Source organism: Amphiura filiformis, chromosome 1 (genome assembly GCF_039555335.1).
Source record: "Amphiura filiformis chromosome 1, Afil_fr2py, whole genome shotgun sequence".
Taxonomy (NCBI): Eukaryota; Metazoa; Echinodermata; class Ophiuroidea; order Amphilepidida; family Amphiuridae; genus Amphiura; species Amphiura filiformis.
Window position 1 is genome coordinate 92,515,663 of NC_092628.1, and position 24,761 is coordinate 92,540,423.

A 24,761-nucleotide genomic window follows, 5' to 3' on the forward strand; every position below is an offset into this window, starting at 1 on the left:
AGTCTTCTAAGCGTTCTTCAGCGCCAGCTCCGGCTTCAGCAGGACGCGCACCACCGACTACACCCGAGCCCGAGGCTACTCCAGCACCTCCAAAAAAAAACTGGGAAGCGCAAGAGTAGTGCTGGATCGTATGGCAAACCCCCTAAGAAGAGCCGTTCTTCTAAGGGAGGCAAACCAGATCGGTACTGAGGGCACGGCGGTCGACAGTCCATGCCGGCAGGCCTTGGACTTCCACAGGGGATTCCCCTGTGGGCGGCCGCTGTGCATTACACGCCCAGAGATGGCATGCCATCTCCCGGGCGCCTGGGTATTGTCAGTGGTCAGTGGGGGTTACATGCTGGAATTTAGCAGCCACCCTCGTGCGCCTGCATGATTCAGAGGTCCACGGTAGTGCCGCCAGACGGCCCCAGCGTCGGGCACTACTGTCAGAGGTCACTCAGCTTCTCACGAAGCAAGCGATTGTCCCGGTCTCCCCCCCTTTCACCAAGGGGTTTTGGAGCACATTTTCTCTGGCTCCAAAGAAGACCGGCGACTGGAGGCCCATCCTGAACCTCAAGCCGTTGAACGAGTTCATCAGGCCCAAGAGGTTCAGAATGGAGACTCTCGCTTCGGTGCTAGCCTGCCCCATCAAGGGTATGTGGGCGGCATCGCTAGATCTCTCGGACGCATATCTGCATGTTCCGATCGCACCTCAAGATCAGAGGTTTCTACGCTTCAAGGTACAGGGTCAAACTTACCAGTTTCGATGCCTACCATTCTGCTTGTCCACCTCCCCCAGAGTGTTTACACTCCTGGGCAGGGCGGTGGCAGCGTACCTGAAGCGCAGGGGAGTCAACATGTGTTGCTACCTGGACGATTGGTTCATTTACGGACGCACCCCACCCCACTGGAGACACAGTGTCTCGTGGAGTTAGTAGTCCGTACGGTGCGGGACCTGGGATTTCTGATCAACGTCAAGAAATCCAATTTGGTCCCGACGCAGACACCACTATTTCTAGGGGCCCAGATCAACCTCAAGGAGGGGATCGCGGCGCCCTCACCCGAGAGGGTGACGAACATGGCGAGGTGTGCCCGACTCTTGGCCGAGTCAGAGGGGGCACCCGCTGTGGCATGGATGAAGGTTTTGGGCCTTATGGCCAGTATGGTAGACCTCGTACCGTACTGCCGTTTTCACATGAGGCCTATACAACTACACCTTCTAGCCTTTTACAGGCCCAGTCGTCACCCAATATCCCTGGCGGTTCCGATGTCGGAGATCGCGCGAGAGAGAACTCTGGTGGTGGACCCATCAGCCCAATTTGACTCAAGGTGTCAGGTTTCCTGCACCAGCGGTGCGTCACGTAGTGACGACCGACGCGTCAAAGCTGGGCTGGGGGGGCCACATCCACTGGGACTCAGTCTCGGGCCTATGGTCGGCCACGGAGACGGAGTTCCATATCAACCTTCTCGAACTTTGGGCGGGGGAGACAGTGGAGAGAACTCTCCAGCATTTCGAGAAGGTGATCGTGGGATCTCATATCGTTGTCCAAACAGACAACACAACCGTGGTGGCCTACCTCAACAGACAAGGGGGCACCAGGTCACCACGGTTGTGCCTGCACGCACTCGCCTGATAGGGTGGTGCAAGGCCAGGCAGATTACGTTGAGAGCGATGCACATAGCGGGAGTCACCAACATCCTCGCGGACGAGGAAAGGTGTCGGGACCTACAGAATGGTCCCTTGCTCCGCAGGTCGCCCAGACGATCTTCAAGGTGATGTACCACCCCTCGATAGATTTGTTCGCATCTCATCGCAATCATCAGCTGCCGGTGTACTGCTCGAGGGTCGCAGACCCACAGGCATTCGCCGTGGGCGCTCTGTCCGTGAGACTGGGGAGGAATGACTGCTTACGCTTTCCCCGATCTCACTGCTCGCAAGGGTAGTGACCAAGATCGGGAGGGAGGATTGCAACGTCATTCTGATAGCACCGTTCTGGCGAAACACCTGTGGTTTCGACCGATGGTGGATCTACTAGCGGCACCGCCGCCATGAGTACTCCCCGAGTTACCAAATCTACTCCGGATGCCGGGGAGAGGTACCAAGTCTACCACTAGAGCACCTGCAGTTAGCTGCATGGCCCTTATCAGGAACGTCTTGGCGGAGGGAGGCTTTTCATCAGAAGCTGCTTCTCTCATCGCCGGGGGTAGACGAGTCTACCCTCCGTCACGTATAGTCAGCGTTTGGCTCCCTACTACGCATGGTGCGATGAGAGAATACATCTCCCACTAGAGCCCCTGTGCCTCTAGTGGCAGATTTTCTGACAGAAAAGTTCAGGTCAGGACTTCAGCAGGCTGACGATAGCCAACTACAAGTCAGCCATTCTCTCGATTCATCGGGATTTGAAGACGGTCGACTATCAATTCAGATGGGTCCCTAAGTCTTCTTCTCGACGGTATGTTCAACGGCGCCCGCCCGAAAGGAAGGTGGTCCCCGTGGGACCTCAACACAGTCTTGGAGTATATTAAGGGTCCCCTTTTGAGCCCCTGTCAAAAGCGACCCTTAAATACGCCACTCTTAAGCGGCCTTTCTTCTGGCGTTGGCTTCGGACGGCGATGCTCGGAGTTGCACGCAGTCTCAAGTCAGCCTCCGTGTTACTAACAACGGAGCGACGCTGTTTCTTCGCCTCGGATTTCCTTGCAAAAATGAGCGAAGTACATTCCGACACTTTCGCCCTCTTCCTACCCAGTATTGGGCAGGGTTCGTCAATAGCCGAAGACAGGTTGTGGTGCCCGGTGAGGGCGCTACAGCACTACCTTGGCGAACACAAACCTTAAGAGGGGCTCATGACCGCTTATTTATCACCCACGCTGAACCGCACGGTCCAGCCGCTAAGCAGACTCTGGCACGGTGGCTGGTCCAGGTGTTGGTGGACTCGGGCGACAAAAGACGCCGCCCCAAGGCCCACTCAACCAGATCTATCTCATCATCGTGGGCCTACCATAGGGGGGTCCCCATTGAGGAGATTTGTCAGGCTGTGTCCTGGAAGAACCCATCGTCCTTTTCGTCAGTTTACTATAAAAACGTAAGCCAACGACCAGGCGATAAGTTCACCAGGGCAGTTCTTGGGCGATAATATGGTGGTTGGGTACCAGGTGTTTTTTCAGACAGTCAGAATTCCAACATGGTAAGAACCAGTGTTTCTATTCTTAACCACTGCACTTTCAGTTCAGGTTTTTTGTCTGTTCACGTAGTCTTTCTGTTTCCCGGCCGTGAGGGGGGGAAATAGTTTGACCTCGTGATGACCATGATACCCACTCCCGATCCTTATCAGATGCTGGCCAATCTTGTACCTCCATCCGTCGGTTACTTGCTAGATCGATCTTTCAGATGTTGATGCAAGAAGTATCTTAATCAACATCGGAAGCGGTAAGATCGACCGGTGTACTGAGTCTAGTCCCAAACAAAATGTTTGGTAGACTCATAACCGTGCGATCTTACCTTTCCGATGTTGATTATCCCGACTCCCGCCCCTACAAGTTTGGCGAGTAGGGGCTGCCCAAGTCGGATAAGGGGTGATTATCGGTGTGGCGTCACCGAATGGGTGAGTCCACTCGGGGATCGGGTTTTTTGTTATTTATTCATTTATGTGGGACAAAATGACTATTGGTTTTTTTCGCATCTCGGGATTGATGCAAGAAGTATCTTAATCAACATCGGAAAGGTAAGATCGCACCGGTTATGAGTCTACCAAACATTTTTGTTTGGGACTAATATTTACCTTTTAACATAAGTATTACCATGATTATTGCATATTTAAGAGGTGGATTTACAGCAATGCTTACGGAACAAAATACAGTAAAATTGTAATTTGTGAAATATGGAAGCTAGTGTATGTTTTGAAATCAGTCTACAATTTATAGTGTTTTAGAACTATTAACATTTCAAAAAAATACAATAGAAAAAACAAACAAACTTGGACTAAACAATAAAATAGTAATCTGAGGGAACCAATTATCACTGGCATTGTGTTATCTCTGCTGTGTTTATCCCAGACAATTTAGCAGAAAGTGATGCAATAGCCTGCTGGGATGTTCGTGCAGCAGCATTAACCTGGAATTTCTTAGAAGACCTTGTCCCAACTATTGCCATTGATTGTAGCATAGGGTTTCCTCTTCATTAGCGATTGAGAAGTGAATACATGTTTATTCTACTGAAATGTCAGAATTAGGTATTGATGGTCATGGTTCTACATCATAAAAATGACAGTAGCAGTTGCTAAGTATTTTAAGAATTTGTGCTGAAATTAAGCAAATTGAGTTAACGATTTGCATCTAACCTTATTTTAAATGATCCTAATTATGCTATGTGCACAAAGATTTAAAATCATTCACAGAAATATTCACAGAAACAAAATTTTGGAGGAAATTTGACCTCTGTTGTATGTGGGCTGGTGAAAATAAAGGATGACCTCTTTTATTGATTTGGTCAAGCAGAGAAGATGAGAATAGATTCTCATCTTCTGGGTCAAGCCAGTCAGCTAGCTGTGCAGTAATGGAATAACTGCAAACATGTACCTGTAAAATGTGCTCACCCTGTTTATTGGAAACTAAAATTGATGTTATTATTTATATTAATATGGTCTTACCGTAAAATTTGTTAACAAGCAGATGCGCCTGTTAACATATTTCTCAGAAAAGAACAAATTATAAAGGTACAAATGTAGCTTGTTAAACTTTCTAATTTTTCTTTTCATTTACAAATATCTGTGGTACAGATATTTGTAAATGAAAAAAATTAACAAACTACCCTAAAAATTTGTTCATGTCCTAGCAACTCGTAATAGGCACATATGCTTATAAATTTTTACCAAAATTAATAAATCTTGGTAAAATTCCATGACACTGAACAAATAGCGTTTTTATGAGGATGAAAATTGCGCAAAACAGTTGCTCAAAATGGAAATTTGTTCATGTGAGAACAAATATATCTTGCTTGATGCCCAAGCTATTTCTGCCATCACCCTATTTTGTGAATCCTATAAACGGCCTTGCCAGGCAAGCTCTAACCCCAGTGTATTACAAGTTTGCTTTCAGTTTTTTTTTTTTTTATATCAGAGGAGAATCAATTTTTGGAAGGTTATCATAAATTTGTAGCTAGCCAGTGAATTACTCTCATCATGCTTGAAGTGCTCAATATAGGCATAATGCATATTACTGTGAAATAACGATACAGATATAGGTCATCCCTGGTGTGAAAGCTTTCATAGGTTCATATATTCTGAATACATGTAGTACAGAGATTCATTATCACAGGTTTTCTAATATCCAAAGTTTTAAGGGCAAGGCCTAGCATGATATGGTTAGACATGCAGTGTGTTGCTTAATGGCATCTAGTTGCTGGGTCAGACATGATGATGTGGTGATGACACCTGGGAATAGGCTGTTCCACTTGAAATACATACACTACTATGAAAAACATGACCGTAATCTTCCACACAGGTCAATTGGGTTACCTGAATGGGTGACTCCAATTGAAATATACACTTCCTATGTGGAAGATTAAGGTTATGTCTTCCATGGGGGTGCATGGATTTCGAATGGAATTGCCCAATAGTGAGTGACTTGTCCAGCTAAGTCCAATGTATACTCCAATTAGCATGATTAGAGCCAGATTTTATGAGACCTCTGCAAACTATTCTCATTGTGCGATGGATTTCTGGCCATCGCAAGAGCTGAATTTTGTTCAACTTTTTCGCTTAGTTTTGTGATATCACAGCGCAAATGCATGAGCTATCATGTTGTTGGGCTTACAGGAACACCTTCGAATCGACAGGGATACATCACATGTATACATGTATTTCATCATGCGATGCTGTGAAAATGGAATATGCAATGTCCTTTAGAATTACAAATATATGTTTGATGACAAAATGAGGACTTTTCATTGAGTTAGCTTGAAATTCCCCTGGACAAGGAACTCACTGCTAATTTGTCTTGTTGTGACCCGTACGAAACTCGGGGAGCTGATCCTGGTTGCGATGGTTATTTGCGGAATGTCTAGGGTGTGCACTCTTGAAGCAGCAAAGTCCCTGTATTGTTGTTTAATGGTTTATGGAATGATGTGGGGCCATAGTGGTCAGCGACAACCTGTAAAGTGTGCTGAGGCTTGTGGGTCAATGTCTAGGCGTTGTGCCTGTGCATAGCGCACTATAAATCACTGCGCTTTTCTTCTTTCTTTTTTTTCATTCATCCCTTAGTGACTGACTGACTCAACCCAGACGTCATTAGTAAATGAGTAAACTGTATTGTCAAGGAGGAGCTTGAATCAGGCTAGACACTAAATTAGCAGAGGAACTCATGCCAGTAAACGGCTAGTGATGCTCATTCCTATCGATCATGATGCATTTGGAGGACATAAACATGATAAATTCATTGGTAATTTTGGTTAATTATGCTGTCATCAACATCATTTTCAGATGTTTATATTGTGGAATAATTAATCAAATCCCAACATCGACATGATGTTGACATAGTTTTGTGTCACTATAAAATAATGAGTCTGATCTGTGTGGGAATTTCGATTGAATGAACACAGCTTTCAACAACTGTACTTGATCCAACCGCGATCGTATATCGTGTATTTCAAACTATGACGCGAACGCATGACCTAGGATACAATTCTAACCAATTATGAGTGAGTTGGCATGGTTGCATTCACTTCGGCATTACGCACCCACAATTGCACACACTGACGTACACCACGCAGTGTACGCAAAAAATCATCACGCTATGTCAGTCTGTGTTAATTCATTTCCACCAAAGTTTTAGGAACTTAAGTACAGTATATTTGTTGTTTTTATTTCATTATAATTGTTAGTTATACATTTAAGGGGGTGCATCGTTCTCAGGCCTTGGCATCGTATATACCTACCTTCATCAATATTTGTTAATGTTTGCTGTTCTGTTTTAATGAAATTGGTGAAAATAAAGATTGAATGAATGCTTCCTTTCAAGTCCTTCATCATGTGCATCTATACAATCCTGTAAAATGCTTATCAAAAAGAATTCTTTGAATCAGTCAATATTGAATTCATAACTGTTTCAACATTCCCATGTCCGTCATGTTTTGTGAATTTGCAGCAAAAAATTACCTTATGAAGGGAAGTACATTTATTTGTTCATACTATACGAATGTTGTCCGTGCTTTTTCCAGCATTGTAAAACAATTTTCGTCCCCTTAATTTTTTGACCTAGTTGGACCTACATCTCCATCTCTCAAATACCACATATAAATGTAACAGGTTCCATTTACTAATATCAGTGATCATACTGCACATTATATACATTGCTTCTAGCTTTCAATTAATTTCTGAATGATATTTGATGATAGATGGGCAGGCGTGTACTATGATTAGAAGCACATCCAGCCAGTAGTATAATGAGCACTTCAATCACTGCACACAACGTGGGTAGAGTTTCCTTTTCCTGTGCCTGCAATTACTGGCTACTACTCGGAAATATAGAGAGAAATAGGAATCTGTTTCGGAGAAGAAGAACACTTGCAAGTCACCATTTTGAAAACATTCTTTTTTCATCACTTTGTTACGAAAGTGATTACAATATTAGATGTACATAAGGATATTGTGGCAAATTGAAGAATTTTTCGGGAAATAATTGTAAAACAATGCAGTAAAGGTATTGTTAGTTTATGTTCAGATTTGTAAAGGTATGTTCTTTTTTCTCCATAATTTGCCTGTTATTATATCCCCAGGCACTCATGCACTATCTATATTATCTATACTATAATAATCATAAGCGTTATCTGTCCGTCTGTCTGTCTGTCTGTCCGGCTATGCGTTCCGCCGTGCTTAGACGCATCGTTCTGATATTTCACACATAGATGGGTATCGGGCGTGCGCTGTTTACCGGGTAGTTTTGAAGGTCATCGGAGGTCAAGGTCAAAGGTCAAAATTTCAAACTTTGTCCGATCAGGCCCAAACTTGGTGGGTGGAATCCTTGATAGGAGGGGAATATAATGCGCAAAATAAAATCGAGGTCAACCGAGGTCAAAGGTCATTACAGAGGGGTCAAATTTCAAACTTTGTCCGATCGGGCTCAAACTTGGTGGGTCGAAACCTTCGTATGAGGGGAGCATGAAAAACATATGGAGGTCATCCGAGGTCAAAGGTCAAAGGTCATGGATTTCAAACTTTGTCCTATCGGGCTCAAACTTGGTGGGTGGAATCCTTGATACGAGGGGAATATATGCGCCAAACAAAATAGAGGTCAACCGAGGTCAAAGGTCATGTAGGGGCCCAATTTAAACTTTGCCTATTGGGCTTAAACTTGATGGGTGGAATCTTTCATATGAGGGGAGCATGAAAAAAATTACACCGAGGTCATCCGAGGTCAAAGGTCATCTGGGGTCAAACAGTATCGCTATCATGCCAGTGCTCTCACAGCATCAGGGCTCACACAGCTGCAGGTGCACTAGTAATAGTAATAATCAAGAGTTTGGTTTACACTGTAGTATCATTGACCTTTCAGTAATTGACAGTTAGTGCGAGAAATATAATACCTCCTCAGCTGCTGTGCAGGATGCTCTCTCTTTATCTTCCTATCTTCACATCATCATTTTTCTTCACCTTCTGTGAACTCTCTCACTATCACTATCTCTCTCTTCTCTCCCTCTCTCTCTCACTTCCCAGGCCTTGTTTATATAAGCTGTAATATTTGGGATGTCCCCACTAAGTACGACTATTTTAACCCTCTAAGTATGACTATTTTAAAAGTGAGAGAGGGGATACCCCTAGTATATGATAAACTATCCCTCCCTCTCTCTCTTTCTCACTGCCGAGGAACCATAATACTTGGGATGTCCCCACTAAGTATGACTATTTTGAAAGTGAGAGAGGTGATAACTAAGATTTTATTGCGTCTGATGTCACTGTCAATTACGATCCTTGATTGGTTTACACAGGTTAATAGTGTGTAAAAGGAAGGCTGATTTATCTGGTGCCGGTCGGAGAAAAGGAATAGCAGAAAATGGTGAAAAATTATGTACTTTTACAAGACAAAGCAAATTTTCCAGGCATTGTTGACATGGTGCCTTCGCGAAAGAAAGTTTCCTACTATAAAGACCTAACTTTTGAGATGGTTTGTATGTTTGAAGGTGCAAAATTAACAATAAGGCGCCCAGTTATACTGCCGCATACAGCAAGTCATCATTCACGACACTTGTAAACAAACCGTGCTCGAGTTTGATTGACAGATGACGCGATAAAATCTTTTTATCTGTCTTTCATTTTTACCGTGACATGTACTTCGCGCATGTGCAGTTACAATAGGAGATGGGCTTATTAAAAGATTTCCCCGTAAGTGTTCTCTCTCCCCATCCTCCCTCTTCAGACTCTCTCTTATGTTTTTCACTCCCTCATCTCTTTCTTTAGCACTCCAAGAACTGAGCAATTACTCCTCTAACAGCTCCTCTTAAGTTGTATTTGCAAGAGTGATTTATAGCTCCCCTTGATGATTTAAATTTGTTACCCTTTAATAGCCACAGGTGCAAACAGCTCTAATAAAGCTCTTCTTGAAGATACCAGAAGAGCATTCTACAGATCTTAACCTCATTTTCAAAAGACAGTCCATGCCCTCATACATGTACCCTCTCTCTTTTAGATAGTTTTGTTCTATCTCGGGTATTTCATTTCCTATCTTTTGAAATAATAAGAAAATATTCTATGCTCAAATCTTTGAACAAGTTCATTAGGAATGTTGATATCAACTGTGAATTTTGTTCATTTTGAACAATTCCAGTAAAAAGCGAAGTTGGTTTACTCACGCTTTTAGTGACGTTCACCACTACACTAGTGGCTTCATCAGACTGGCAACTCATCACATCTGACTGCTTGCTTTTATAGGCAACAGGATGCACCGTGAAAGGCGTGATGAGTTGGTCAAAGATGTTGTTGAGTGAGTAGGCCCCTCGTCCTTGTTGAGAGTGTCTTGTCCTTTTCGGCGGATCCAGATGGCTTCTTTCAGCCACCTGGTGGTCTTGTCGGCTTCACGATCAATAACTTTTGAGTCCTCCCAATTGATAGAGTGATTTGTAGAGGCCACATGATCAGTGATGGCGGATTTGTGAATGTCCGTGACAGATGATTGGCGTTTTGCTCGAGTAAATGGCTTAGATTCAAATTTCTCCACCTCTTTCTGGTGCTCTTTAAGTCGGATACCAAATGGGCGACCAGTTTCACCAATGTAGGCACTGGGGCAGTCACCGCAGGGGATCTCATAAATGGGATCTCCTGTTGCCTATAAAAGCAAGCAGTCAGATGTGATGAGTTGCCAGTCTGATGAAGCCACTAGTGTAGTGGTGAAACGTCACTAAAAACGTGAGTAAACCAACTTCGTTTTTACTTGGAATTGTTCAAAATGAACAAAATTCACAGTATTCTATGCTCAGTTCTAGCATTTTGACCATTTCTTCATCCCTTTTGATAAAATTATTTGAAAAATTAAACCCAAGCTTAAATGGTTTGTTGTGTTTCAGATTGTTACTCACAAAACAGTACTTATAAATGAAAATATACAGCGTATCCTAATTCCTTTGATGAGGTGTCATTGTGTAATCAAAGCTTGTCAACTTGATACTTTTGCAGACTATTCATTCATTATGTGAGCATCCGATCAGCTGCACTAAGTGATTACGCACTTCATACTTAAAGTCTGTATTGATTTGAGAAAATTTGATAATTTTGATGAACATTTTAGTTCATTAGTATTTTAAATATTTTGCAAAGTACCTTATAATTAGCTTTTCTGAGCTGGGTATCTCAGTGATGTTTCAACATATAATTGTCTAATGTTAATTTTTTGTATCATATTGTATTATGTAGATCCTGTTTTACCAAACTCAGTTTTACCAAATTTTATTCCCACAATACAATATATGCATAATTGCGTATTGCATAACAAATTACAATGTAGATGGAGGGAATTTCGGTCTTAATTTCCGGTAGAGAAACCTGTCATCCACATATTGAATCGGTATTTTATCATCAACTCATTTTATTTTACAGTTTTACTTTAAAATTAATGTATCCATTGTGGCGCTTCAACTTGTGCTGATGGCATATAATTCATCTTCCCATTTATTCTATATGATAGTCAAATATATAATTGTCATTCATGTATTAACAGCATTGATAGATTCAGCTGCCTAAGCGCAGACTGTGTATAATGTATATAGCCAAGCATGCAGTACTCCCAAAACGCCTGAATTAAGACGATAGTGTAATTGGGTTTCGTGTCTTTCTCCGTAAACATAATTGTATTTGCAGTTTAAATATAGCATCTTTATAACTTCAGAAAGTTAAGAGACACGTAGCCTTGGGCAGTTAGTTTTCATATTAGATTATTGGTTGCATGTAATGATGAGGATCCCCTGATAAAACCATGTTTGTTATACGGCAAGATTAATTGTACAAATGTTAGCCAACAACTGATCATATTTTGAAGGTTTTCTTCTTTCTTGATTGAAACATACACTCTTAAAACTACCTATTCTAATTTGACTAGATTCAAAGTAAAATAATGTCTCACCATTTGTTCAAATTTGTCTAGACCTTTCAGAAGTATACCATATATTGTGCTGTCCCTTGAAGACATTCATTATGGCTTTAAATGTCACCATGAATCTTGTTAAGGGCTTGGAGGAGATGGTAATTATAACGAGGGACAGGTCACCTTATATCACAGAATACTTGCCCAGAAACCAAGACATGTGAACCTAGGCATGTTCAGACCTGAATTGTTACTTTTTTTTAGTTGTATCTTACTATAAATAGGCGAATGTTGTGACTATCTATGTGACTATGCATGAAAGTTAAAGGCTCTTTTAGTTTCAATCCAAATTTCGCCAAATTCATACGGGACATTGAGACATATACCGAGACGGTAATGCGAAAATTTGGTTGAAAACTGTCAAGAATTGGCTGCAAAAACAGTGAAAATATGGGTAAAAACAAGATAAGCTGACAGGATTGTTGTCCACAGGGCTAGGGGCACTATCACATCGTATCCCAACTGGACACTATTTTAACCTTATTGCCAGTTAAGTACCTCACATATGAACACAGCTAATATGGCGCAAGATGGGTCAACAATTTTATTACACCGAGAAATGGTGATGTGGAGACTGTGATGAGTTCTTGACAAATTTATTATGAAGAATTGATAATTAGTTTGTAGATCTTACAGGCGCAACATATTGAAACTGAGATTAGGGGAAAACCCTGCTAGGCATAAATGACACTTCTATATTCACAATGTCTACACACATTCGCAAATCACAGGTTTCTTATTAATATTTCACACAATATGCAGAAAATATTTTGATTAATAGCAGGAAAATAGAGTAGAAGCAAATTGAGAATATTCTCGACAGTAAATAAGGAAAAAAAGGACTGTGTTGTGTTTTCTGGTTCAGATATAACAGGACTCAACATGTTTTTTCCACCACTAATGTTGTGATCAACTGGTATTGAGCAGGACTCAAACAACATGGATTGGTATAGGATAGGGTGGATTCAGTTAGGAGCAGCCAAGTGTACCTTGTGTAAGTTGGGACTTTACTGATGTGCATTTAAAACTGCAAAGTAGTAAAAATTAAATAACAATTGCCCATCAGGAGTTGAATATTATGAATAAATGGTAGTGTTTCAATTCTATTATAGGATTTGAAATTTACCAAAATTCCTAAATTTCTATATTTAAAATGAATTGTTCCCTTATCCCCCATTAAAAATAGGCGAAAATTATTTTATCAGAATCCCCCGCTTCTCAACCTGTGTATTGATTTCAAGTGAAACAACCTGATATTAAAGCTTAATTTATTTGAGTAAATTCAATATTGCAGACATGAACTTCATCATGTACAAGTATTGAAGTAGTATCGATTTCAAGTACAGTCACCCATTCAGGTAAACCCCATTTGAAATTCACACTCTGTGTGTGGAATATTAAGGTCATAGTTTTCATAGGGGGTATTGATTTCAATAATAATAGCCTGTTGACAAATATTATTTCAATTCATAAATGATTCCATCAATCTGTACACATACCAGTCATCACTCATCAGTAGTTATATAGGCATTGGAAGTATTATCTCTCTTTAGGAAGATTGCAACTTATCTCTCATACTAGACAAGTGTTGACAAATATGGACACCAATGAGTGATATCTTTATTCAAAAATAAGTCTCTTCAGCTGACAAGTCAGCTTCTTCAATCAGTAGCATACTTGTCTTCAAATTATTTATACAGCTGCATTCAAAGTCAATCTGTCAGCTGGGCGATACCTATTGCAAATTACCTCTAACAAGTGTTGACAAAATGGTTAACTTTTAACTGATATTTTGGTGTTTCTTTAATTCAAAAGTTAGTAGTTTTTTCAATTGCTATATTTGTCTTTGGCTTAGGACTTTAAAAAAGCTATGTCTCAAAGCCCCTGTGCGTGTCCGTTTTCTTAACGCTTCCGTTTTTCATAGCGTGTCCATGTCAGCTGAAATGGCAAATTTTTTTTTATTTTCTGATTCATAGAAATTCTGAATAAATAGACATATTTTAAAGAAAATTTATTGATATTTGTACTTCAAATGTGTAAATCAACCATAAATTTGATGCTGTTTACTTTTGAACACTCAAAAATGACATCTTAATTCAAAATTAAGTTTTAAAAGAACTTAAAAAAAATGTAAAATAAAAAGCATTCCGCATTCATTTTTGAAACGGCCATTATAGCATTAGTAGACAAAACTACTGAAGATAGCAAGACTTGCACTAAAATACTGAATAATAAATTAAAATACAAATGTTTGCTTACTGTGACTGCAGGAAGCAAATACCACATAATCAAAGCTGAACTGTTTGGCATTAACTGCTATCTACTGAAGATAGCGTGACTAATTAATATCAAAATAATGGCTCGGTAACTACCATTGTAAGATTAGAAAGTGTTGCCATGTCCATACTAAGTGATAAATACAAGTGATAGATCAAAAGTGATTGTATGTCAATTCAATATCTTACATATTGTAGGCATTTCTCGTAAAACTTCCTTTATATCACAAGTTGCCTTTAAACCAGCTATCAAAGAGACTGTCTGGATAACTGGCTACATAGCCCATTGCTTTACACGCTTGTTTCCTTGCAAAATACATGAAGCACACAGATTTGCTGCTGTACCAGGATAGCATAGTAACACAAATTGTTGTATTAAGTGTTAGGAATCTGCTGCAGCATTGGGCTATTCCAGTTGAAATCCATATGATACACCCCTACTTCCCCTCATGGTGTGTGAATTTCAAATGTCATTAAGTGTTACCTGAATGGGTGAAATCGACACCCCCTGTGTGGGAGATTAAGGCAATGTAGGGGATGCATGTATTTCAATTGGAATAGTCCAATTTCTGAACAGGTGTATTTTCCTGATTATTATGTAATGAATAAAGTATAAATCCTGTCAGGTCGCTATATACTTGTTCAATCTTGAGAAAGTCTGGCAGGAAGTGAGCAAGTGTGTGTGTTTGAAGGGAGGGTTAGAGGTTATTGGAAATGCCTCATCAGACATTTATTTTCAACAAGGACCGAATTGGTTGTGATGGTGTTATTTTATTAGAGAATCAGTGCTTCAAGCTAGCCAATATAATTCAATTTGGTGTTGGTTCTGTACCGTTATAAGGGTTCTATGGAATTTAAAATGGAAAGTGTGTGAACATTTATATTGTGACAAGATAAGCAAATCATGTAAGAAGAATAGCAGGCAGAAAATTGAACAAGTACTACTTGGCATGATGCGAGGTGCTCAGTATAAACAATAAACATGCTCTTTCTTACTTATAAATAGATCAGAAAATATCATTTTATGAAATTATGAATCTGAACTGATAATGATACTTTATTTTGTAAAAGACAACACTTCTATCAAGCCTCTGTTAAGGGATCTAGGATGAGTGTTTATTATGTTTCGACAGTATTTTTTGTGGGACATGAGAGCACCTCAGACCTATCGAATTGCATTCTGAATCTGAAGCATGTCTTTCTGATATCAAATAATTTTCATTTTTGAAAATCACAATATAATACAAATTTTATGACAAATTATAAAAATTTGATATTTTCAAATTTTGATATATAAAAAGTACTCAAGTAAATTATATAAATCTAATGATATATTCTTAAAGTGTATGTAGCTGGGAGGAAAAGCCGACGGTCAATTGAACATTTTGACATTTCATATTGAAGATATGGATTTTTTTCCCAAAAAGACCTAATTTTTTTTGGTGTTTTGGAAAAAAAATCCATATCTTCAATACGAAAGGTCAAAATTTTCAATTGACTTTTTTATCCCACCTACATACTCGTTAAGTATAAATCATCAGATTTATAAAGTTTACTTTAGTACTGTTAAATATCAAAAATATCAATTTTAATGATTTGCCATAAAATGTGTATTAAATTGCGAATTTCAAAAATCAAAATTATTTGATATCAGAAAGACATTCTCTGTATTCAGAATGCAATTCGATATGTCTGATGTGCTCTAATGTCCTAAAATAAATACTGTCCAAACGTTCATACCCCAGCCCTTAAGTGTGCAGAGGCTTGTGGGTTGACATCATGCACCAGAAATCTCCATATTTTATTTTAACCAAGTCAAATATTATTGAGCCCAAGTAAACATTTTCAATGTTGTATTCCTAGATTCTGTATCCTACGTAAGAGTTAAACCAAAATACTTGATCCCTTAATCTGATATGGGAGTAGCTCCAGTGCCTAGAGCTTTCATAGTGATGCAGGGTTCTCTTATACAATTGAAGATACTATTTTCACAACATAAAATTTTGCGATTTGGTGAGAAACAACATTTTGTGGTACGGAATGTTTATGAAATTATATAAAAGAATAAAAATGTACTGCCTCTTGCAAAATAAAATATTTGATTATGAGACAATTTTTTTTTTCCTCCAGAGTATTTGCAAACTTTTCATAGATCAAACAATGTGTTCTTTACAGTTTGTTGTTTATCTACTGCAATGAAATATGCAGAGGATGTACTCATGTATAGGATGTAAATACTTCTATGTATGTCTCAGCTATGCTCTGTGGTAGTATAACATCTCCTAGTTACACCTGGGGTAGGATGTCTAATAAATACATCTAACTATGTCACAGCTATGCTCCTTGCTAGTGTAAGATCTCCTGGTATCACCTGGGGTCATGGTGAATGTTACAACGTTAGAAATGTACTGGCAGTGTTATAATGTTAATACATGGTTTAATTTTATTATTTTTTCTTTAAAGTGCAGTAGCCACTGTGGGCTTCATGTGTTTGCCTGGATAAATAGGGATTAGGGGGTTTATGAAGCTCATTCCCAGGAAATTATGGTATCTAGAAGAAAATTTTACCTCTCCAAATAAAGAAATACATAAGAAAATGGTGTGAAATGTTGTTTGCATCACAGGAAATATTCATTTTGCCAGCCGAGTCCTGGCTAAGGAGTGGTATAATTTGCAATGTTTACACATGTCACAACTTATTCAGAATATTCACAAATATATGTCACAACTTACACATAATTGGAATCAGCCCAAGTCATTGTGCTTGTAGGACAATAGATCAAGTTTTAAAAGACATTAATGTCTTAAAAGGCATTAAATATAGAACACCAGGGGTTCAAATTTGCAATCAGTTGCAGGAACCTGTTTAGATTCTCGTAAAGAGCTTTTGCGAGAACCTTTGGTTCTCATCAAAACCATGTACCAGGCTTTTGATTCCTGCAAAATGGTCGAGTAATATAAACATTGAAAGTATGTACATGCATGCATTGGCCATGGGTTTTCAATTGTGATTGTACAATAAATTGATACGGTAGAGCTAAAATTTAGTTTTGATGTACTTACTCTGTGTATTTTGTAGGTGGACCCTAATTGAAATTTCATTTTTATTGCAAACAAACTATGAAATCAGTTGATGTTTTGTTTGGAATTTAAAATGCTGAGACACTCATGCTATGTGAGTGATTGCAGGAAATCGATGGGTGAAGGCCGTCGGTAATTAAATAAATAAACCCCAGCAGTTAGATGAATGAACAACACATTGGTTTAATGTTATTTCGCATAAAACATGATTGGTAGTACATTTTATTGAAAAATAAATCTTAGTGACTTAGTACATTCCAGGAAGCAGCTTTAAATGTCACTCTTTTTGGGACAGGTGGTGAATTTACTGATGCAGATACAATAACAAGAACTATAAAGTACATTTATGGGGTTATATTTTGTTTTAGTGTGTTTACTAATAATATAATGCAATAAAACGATGCACTTTCAAACACAATAACTGACACAGCTTCAATTGCTAAATTTATTCTTGTTGATGATGTTGTTATTATTTGAGCTACATATTAAAGCAGCATATGATTGAGCTATTTCTTAATGACAGATGTAAAAACACAAAATAATCCACTAGCTCGAACTTATACAAAGTCAGAAGTTTATCTACTGAAGACAGCAAGGCTAACATTAAAACGCTACACAATTCTTACAAATGTTAGATCATGTAAAGTGTGCTATCTACTGAAAAAGCAGGACAAACAAATATGAACTAAACACAGCAAAATGGTTGATTGAATCAGTGCTATCTACTGAAGATAGCAAACAAAAGCACCAAAATATTGAAAACATGAATGCTATGTCAATTGTAGATTGTCTAATGCAGTAAGCAAATGGCAAAATACTAAAAACTAAATAAAATGCCTGATCAATTATTATTGTCTGCTGTAACTAATGCCAAAATAATAGTACAGTAAATGCAGTTGCTATTTCAGTACGTGCTGTCAACTGCAGATGACAAAGCTTCAAAAATGATATATTTGTACTTTGTATTTGATGCACATAGAGTTCAGTATTTTGGTGTTTGTTTTACTATCTTCAGTAGATAACACTCAACCAATTTAGCATTTTATTCTGTTGAGTATTTTACTAGTCCTGCTATCTTCAGTAGATAGCAAATGAATCAATCAAGCATTAACACTAAAATGTTCAAAAATCTACTGTTTGAGCAATTGCTTGATTGATAAATGCTATCTACTGAAGATAGCAACATGAGCTAGAATAACACAAATTATTGACTAAATGCAGTCAGTCTGTAGATGATGAGATGAATGTTAAATTAATTTTTGCTTGTCTTTTCTTTCTTTTTTCAGCCACGTTACAATGTGGACTAGTAAATTTATCAGAACCACCAGGTCCAGCCGCATATGGCAGCAACTTTTTCAAAATAATGTATTGTAAGTATTATTAATTTCTCATCAGTAACCTTGCATGTTCAAGAACATTATTGAAACAAGCTTCATAATGTGTATTTTAGAGAAACCCTTCTCCATTGTTATAAGTTGACAGCAAAATTGGATTAAGCTGTTAACACTAGCCACACACTCTGATAGCAGCGAAGATGTTATCCCGAATATACAGACTTGCTTTAGTATACTACCCAGAGAGGCTGCATCAGCGTGACACTTCACGCTCAGTCCAGCACTTCATGCTGGCCTATAATGCTCCATGCTTGCCATGTCTGTGCTATGTCAACCCTATAGAATCTAGTTTCAAGGGAATGGGAGGACAGGTTGCATTGGCAAAAAGCGGGTGAATTTACAAATGCATGCAGGGGCTTTGAGACAAACTATCATTAAGATGGCCTTATTATTTTTATTTATCAAATTATGGCATCTAAGATGAATTTTGCAAAGCTTGCAGCCAATTCAAGTCCAATTGCATCCTCAGAGCAGTCTGTATCCATTCCTAACTATTTCTGGAATAAATCCCAATTACTTGTGATGCGTATCAATCATAATCTGCTTGGTGAAATTGAGCTTATCGTTACTAATGATGCATGTAAATGTAAATTGTGAAATACAATCAACATGAAAATTGTCAGTCACTTGTTGACAATGATTAAAGCATTTACGCTAATTGATTCTGCTATTCCAGTTGAAAGCCATACACCCCCTATGGAAGATATGACTTTAATCTTCCAGGGAGTGTAAATTTCAAATGGGGTTACCTGAATGGGTGACTCCATTTAAAATGTGCACTCCCTGTGTGTGAGATTAAGGTCATGTCTTCTATAAGGGGTGTGTGGGTTTTCAATGGAATAGGCCAATTGATTATGATAAGACCAAAGTAGATATTAGCATTAAATCTATACTGTCTTAAGTGTTCATTAATTTGTTCAAGCAAACCGATAGTTAATTGAGCTGCTGCATTATGCCACATGCGCTTTATTGCTGTTAGTTGTTTAATCAGTCTGTCCATTGTGGAAATGTGAATATAGCCTAGAAGAAACATGCTTGTAAGAAAAGAAGCACTGAAATATAAATGTGAGCTTTCCATTCCAGTCAAGTAAAATGTAGGCAAGATACCCAAATAAAATAGTTGGGTACATATGTGGTAAACATAAAAGGGTGTGTGCGTGGGGTAGGGGTATCTCTATGAGTAGTACCTGCTGATTGGTTATAAGATTAAGCAGACTATTATGAGCAAATTGTTACAGTGTTAGAAGGGCTAAAGAGGATTGAGCTTAAATATTTAGAAGTTGTGTTGTAAATGGTCACTCAGATAAATGTATTGTGTAGTTACACAATCACAAATGCTGTAAGAAAGGCGGTATTCTCAGGGTCAAATGCCTACATTGTCACCTGTTGAGGGCCGGAAAAAGAATGACAGATACAAAATTTGAAAAGTTGTCACACTGATAAGGCTGCACAAAGTCCGTGCCGTCTGGTCGGCTCATGCAATGGTTTGGTTATTGAGTCCATAGACGGTAATATTTTTGTTCACAAATTTTGGGGGCATAAATCTTGTTTTTTCTCACATTTTGCAGTTGCAATCTCACATATTTGGTGAGAATATTGTTTTTTTTTCTCTAAGCCCATTTATAATGTTGCTTTTACCATGTTGTTCTTTTCAGATTGTGAGAAGACTGCTGCCATTGTAGCCTGTGTCTGTGTAGGCCTTCAATTCTGTGGCTTCCTCACTAGTATACAAGGGGCGTGGACGATGATGACAGTACTCTTTACAGATTGTGGCATCATGTACTTATTTGCAGGTAAGGATTTGTCAGTGTGCAAAAACATATATGCAAATCTCGGTCGATCATTCACGGAATTATTTTGTATAAGCTTATCCTGACCCTAATCCTAATCCTAACCTTAATCCTAACCCTAAACCCTAGTCCTAATCCTAACCATAACTTTGACCCTAACCATCATGTACTTATTTGCAGGTAAGGATATGTTGGTTGATTCTTCATGTAATTATTTTGTGTGTGTAAGCTAATCCTAACCCTATTCCTAAGCCTAATCATAACCCTAACCCAAATTTCGTGTAAAATTACATGAAGGAGCAACTGATATGTCAGTGTGCACAAACATACATGCAAATCTCACATGCACTCACAGACATACCTGTACCTGTTTGCACCCGTAATCGTGGACCTTACGTATTAATATCAAAACAAGAATGTCAGAATCGACATGCAATTGATATGATAGAGGATCTCTCATATGCATTTGGCAAGCAATTGTGACCTACTGCAGACCTCCACAAACTGAGGATGGTGCTCGTTTGCTGGTTGGTTGATGGTTTAAATGTGAAAAGTCCTGTGTGTGTTTTCGTTTGTAGGTAAACACGCCTACACCCCAACTAAAATGTTGCACCAAATACAAAGCATATTATATTACAAACGATTTCTTTTAAACAAAACCAAATATATATAATGCTCAGTTCTGTTTTTGCTTTGCAACATGTTACCATAGGCCATAGTTAATGCTTTTCATGTTGTATGTTAAATATTTGATAACCGTTGGCTCCTGTATTCATCAAATATTTAGTGTTTCTATAATGTATAGATTCCAGGCTTGATATTACTAAAGGATTAGGGTTGTTACAAGACATGACAGTTGTACTTTGTGGCTTACACAACCATATGGCCAGAGTCCTTATATAAGTACATTTTGCAGGTAATGTGACATTATGGCATTTGACTTGGGCTGGCACTGTACTGACCATTATAGTTAAGAGACCTTGTACATCTTATCATCAATTTTTTGGTGGGTGCATGTGCTCCCCAGAATTCGGAGATGGTTGGTCTTTGGGAGCTAAAAGCGTAACGGTAAAAGAGGGTCTTTCGGAGGTGCAAACGGTCAAAATCAAGGGTCTTTTGGCTTTCTAGTTGAAAATTGCTTGAAAAAAAAGAAAAACAAATGTGAAGAATGAGCAATTTAGGGGTCTTTAAGAGCTGAAATAATCAAAATCAGGAGTCCTTCAGCACTCCGTTTTAGTACAATTTAGGGGTCTTTTGGAGCTGCGGGGTCCAAAAACAGGGGTCTTTCCAGGGGAGCATACATGTATGGTCATTTGTGTACGTGGTTGTCTGGATGGTGGTAAAATATTATAAACAAAAGCAACAATCCAAAACTCAACAAATGTGACTGGTTCCTATTAATTTTAATTTGAGACATGTGTAAAGATTATAAAATACCCTAAAAATGGGGAAATGTGGTTTGGAAAAAAATTACCCAAACTTATTTTAAAAGATCATACATAATGGCTTTTAATCTGTACAAGCCCTAAAGTATGTCAGATTGGTGTATCGTTGAGTCCGGCAATCTATGCATAAAAGATTGTCTTGAACATGCCTGATTTGTTACAACCTAATTGATGTGCTTCCAGCATGGGGATTGTTTGATTATGAGAATTTTGTGGCTAATTTCACCCAACAACCTAGCATAAAGACAATGATAATGAGGTTGTCACCCTAGGGGAAGTTGACTTTCATTAAGGTAAGAGCATGACAGTGATTTTCAGAAGGGATTAGTAACTTTATTTCACTTCTTCTCTTCTCTGTTGGATACTGTTCAACTGTCTGTTGGGAAGTAAATGAGCAGGAAATGTGCACATATGGAATAATTAATTAGTTTGTGATTCTTTCAGCCTGTGCTGCTTTGAATTACTTAGTAATATCAGAGGAGATATGTTACCCTTCCCTTCCCACAATGCATTTTGTCAGTTTCAGTTGTCTGTGCTTGTAGTTGTAGACTATCCAGTTCAACATAGGTCTGTAGTAATAGAAACAACAAGAGTTTGTCCTGATCTTGCAAATTATGCTACTTTATTGACTGTTTAGCTAGTCTATTCTCAACATGAAAAAAGCATGTTTTACAGGGATGGAATATGTGTAAAGAAATATGTGTCATCTGATTATATGAGGTGCAGGTGGTGAAGTATGTTGGATTGTGGGAAGGCTAAGATATCTTCTCTGAAGTGATTCTGAGTGATAATTTATTTCTAGTCCCTCCACATACATCCCCTATTAATCAATTGAATAATATGACTATGAACAATGTCATATTGTGGGATTAATGGGATATTTTCCCTGGGGTTTTCAACTTTGGTTTGGGTGGGGATATGCAGGGGGGACTCAGAAAAACTACCCAACTTTAAACCAAATTTAACAAAAACAGACCCAAATTTTGCTAAAAACAATGAAGAATTTGGAAAAAACACCCTTTCTTAAACCACATTTTCATGAAATCAAGGCCATCAATAAACCAAAATAGCTGAAAATGCACCCGAGTCTAAACTAAATGGCTAATAAGGCACCCTGAATCTGCCGCACATCCATGTACCCTCATTTGCACTAAGAACCCCCTTTGGGTATTTTTTCATAATTATATTTCTAGGTTTCATTAAATGTAAAAGCCAATACATACATCAGATCCTGTCTGAAATGGGAAAAACAATGCTAGGAATGTTTGTGTTTATAACTTCATATTAGCATTTTCCTCATTTGCACTAAGAACCCCGGGGTATTTTTTCATAATTATATTTCATTAAATGTAAAAGCCAGTGCATACATCAGATCTGGTCTGAAATGAGAAAAAAACAATGCTAGGAATGTTTGTGTTAACTTCATAAAATCATTTTCCTAAAAAGGTTTAACTGTTACGAAAAAATATAAATGTGTGAAATTGTGAATGCCTTTGACTTGTCAACTGTAATCAACGTCAATCTAGAAAAGGAATGAAAAGATAATTAACTGAAATCTGCTTGCACCAACATGTTATGCTTTGCTAAGCATTGTTCTTACGTCAACAGACAGACTACATTTTTTTACGCTTTGTCACTTTCATAAACTTGTGATCTTTTGCATTTTCTTACATGGACTTATATGTAAAATAACATCTTTGCACCTTTTGCATTTTCACGGTAGCTGCTTTGAGTGCAAAATGCCAGCTAAAATTAATGTTCCACAAAAAATTCCACTCTTACATTATTAAGTTGGCAGATCATGCAAAATATATTGATATATCACACTTCCCACAATGCATTTCTTCCATTTCAATTTTCTGTACTGATTTGTTATCTAGTGCAACATGGGTTGATAGAGACGAAATGTACCTCAATGAAGAGCACATCCAGATCTTGCGATTTATGTTTATTTCTTGACTATCAACTCATATTTAGCCAGTCTATTCTCAACATGAAAACAAGGGGAACATGTGCAAAGTAAATAGGTGTGTCATCTAATGAGGTGATGCATCATGTTGCAAAGGATTCTGGGATGAGTAAGATATCTTCTTTGCCCCTTACTATAAAATAAGAAAGTAACTGACATACCGTACTTCAGTGAAGTAAAAGCCATCATACCATGAGCCAAGGAGTAAGGAATCCCAAGTAGAGAGATTGTGTTGCAAGTCCCATGGGAAAAGCAGTGAGCCAGAAAATTATCTGTGATCAAGATGACATACCCTGTCATCAAATGCTTAAGGAATAATATGAATAAGTTATGATTTCTCAGATAAAGTCACAAATCTCAACAGTGTAGTTGCTTACACTGGTTGACATGCATGTTGCTGGGACATGTTGGTAGGCACAAAACTTCAAATTATATGAATACAAATAAATGTTGTCTTATAATTTTAATGACACAAAATTTAAGGCTTTCAGGATATTATTGGAATATATTCATTCAACTATGAAGATAAATACAAACTTCCGGAGTCAGATTGGAAAATGTAAAGTTTGTGGGGAACAGTTCAATGTAGCGTATATTGTGCAAAAGCTAAACAACATTTTTTTCCAGGAAATATCAAGGGGAAAACTTTTTTTGTATACATGTATATATAATGGAAAATATGCAGAAGATGATAATATTGCCCCAGAATCAAATTATGAGAAGCCACAAGACACAAACTTGATATTTGTGTACACTTTGCACTCATTTCAGACAGTGTAACCCTCACTTGTGGTATGTCAGTTAATCAACTAATCAAGATTTATGACTTCAAAATATAAACTCATCCTGACCATTAAAGAACTATACAAAAGTGAATCTGTAATTATAAGTATATTATAAGTACAAACATGCCCAGTAACAAAGTTCTTGAGATTGTTATTTCAATTTGAGGCAACAGTAGAATTCATCATTTTATGTTTTGCAAAAGGTTTGTTCATTTCATAAAGTGAAGTATTAAGTCTAAGTGTCGTCTGCTTGACTGGCTGTCCATATAAACCTAAGTGACAAATGATTACTAACCTCTTGCACAGATATTCAAATAATTAATCACAGATGATGGGTGTAGAATATTATGACATGCAAGGAGGAATACAGGGCGTCCCTGGAAAAAACCATGTCGTCAGAAATTTAAATTTTACGGT

At 38.4% G+C, this 24,761-nt stretch overlaps 1 protein-coding gene across 1 annotated transcript in view; it reads left to right on the plus strand.

Moving 5' to 3' along the window:
* LOC140157779 (uncharacterized) overlaps nucleotides 1–24,761 on the plus strand; it is a 79,828-nt gene that overhangs the window by 41,240 nt on the left and 13,827 nt on the right. The window contains exons 2-3 of the mRNA XM_072181031.1: nucleotides 18,248–18,331; nucleotides 20,011–20,148. Of these exons, the coding sequence (XP_072037132.1) occupies nucleotides 18,248–18,331; nucleotides 20,011–20,148 (222 nt within the window). The remainder of the gene's footprint in view (nucleotides 1–18,247; nucleotides 18,332–20,010; nucleotides 20,149–24,761) is intronic.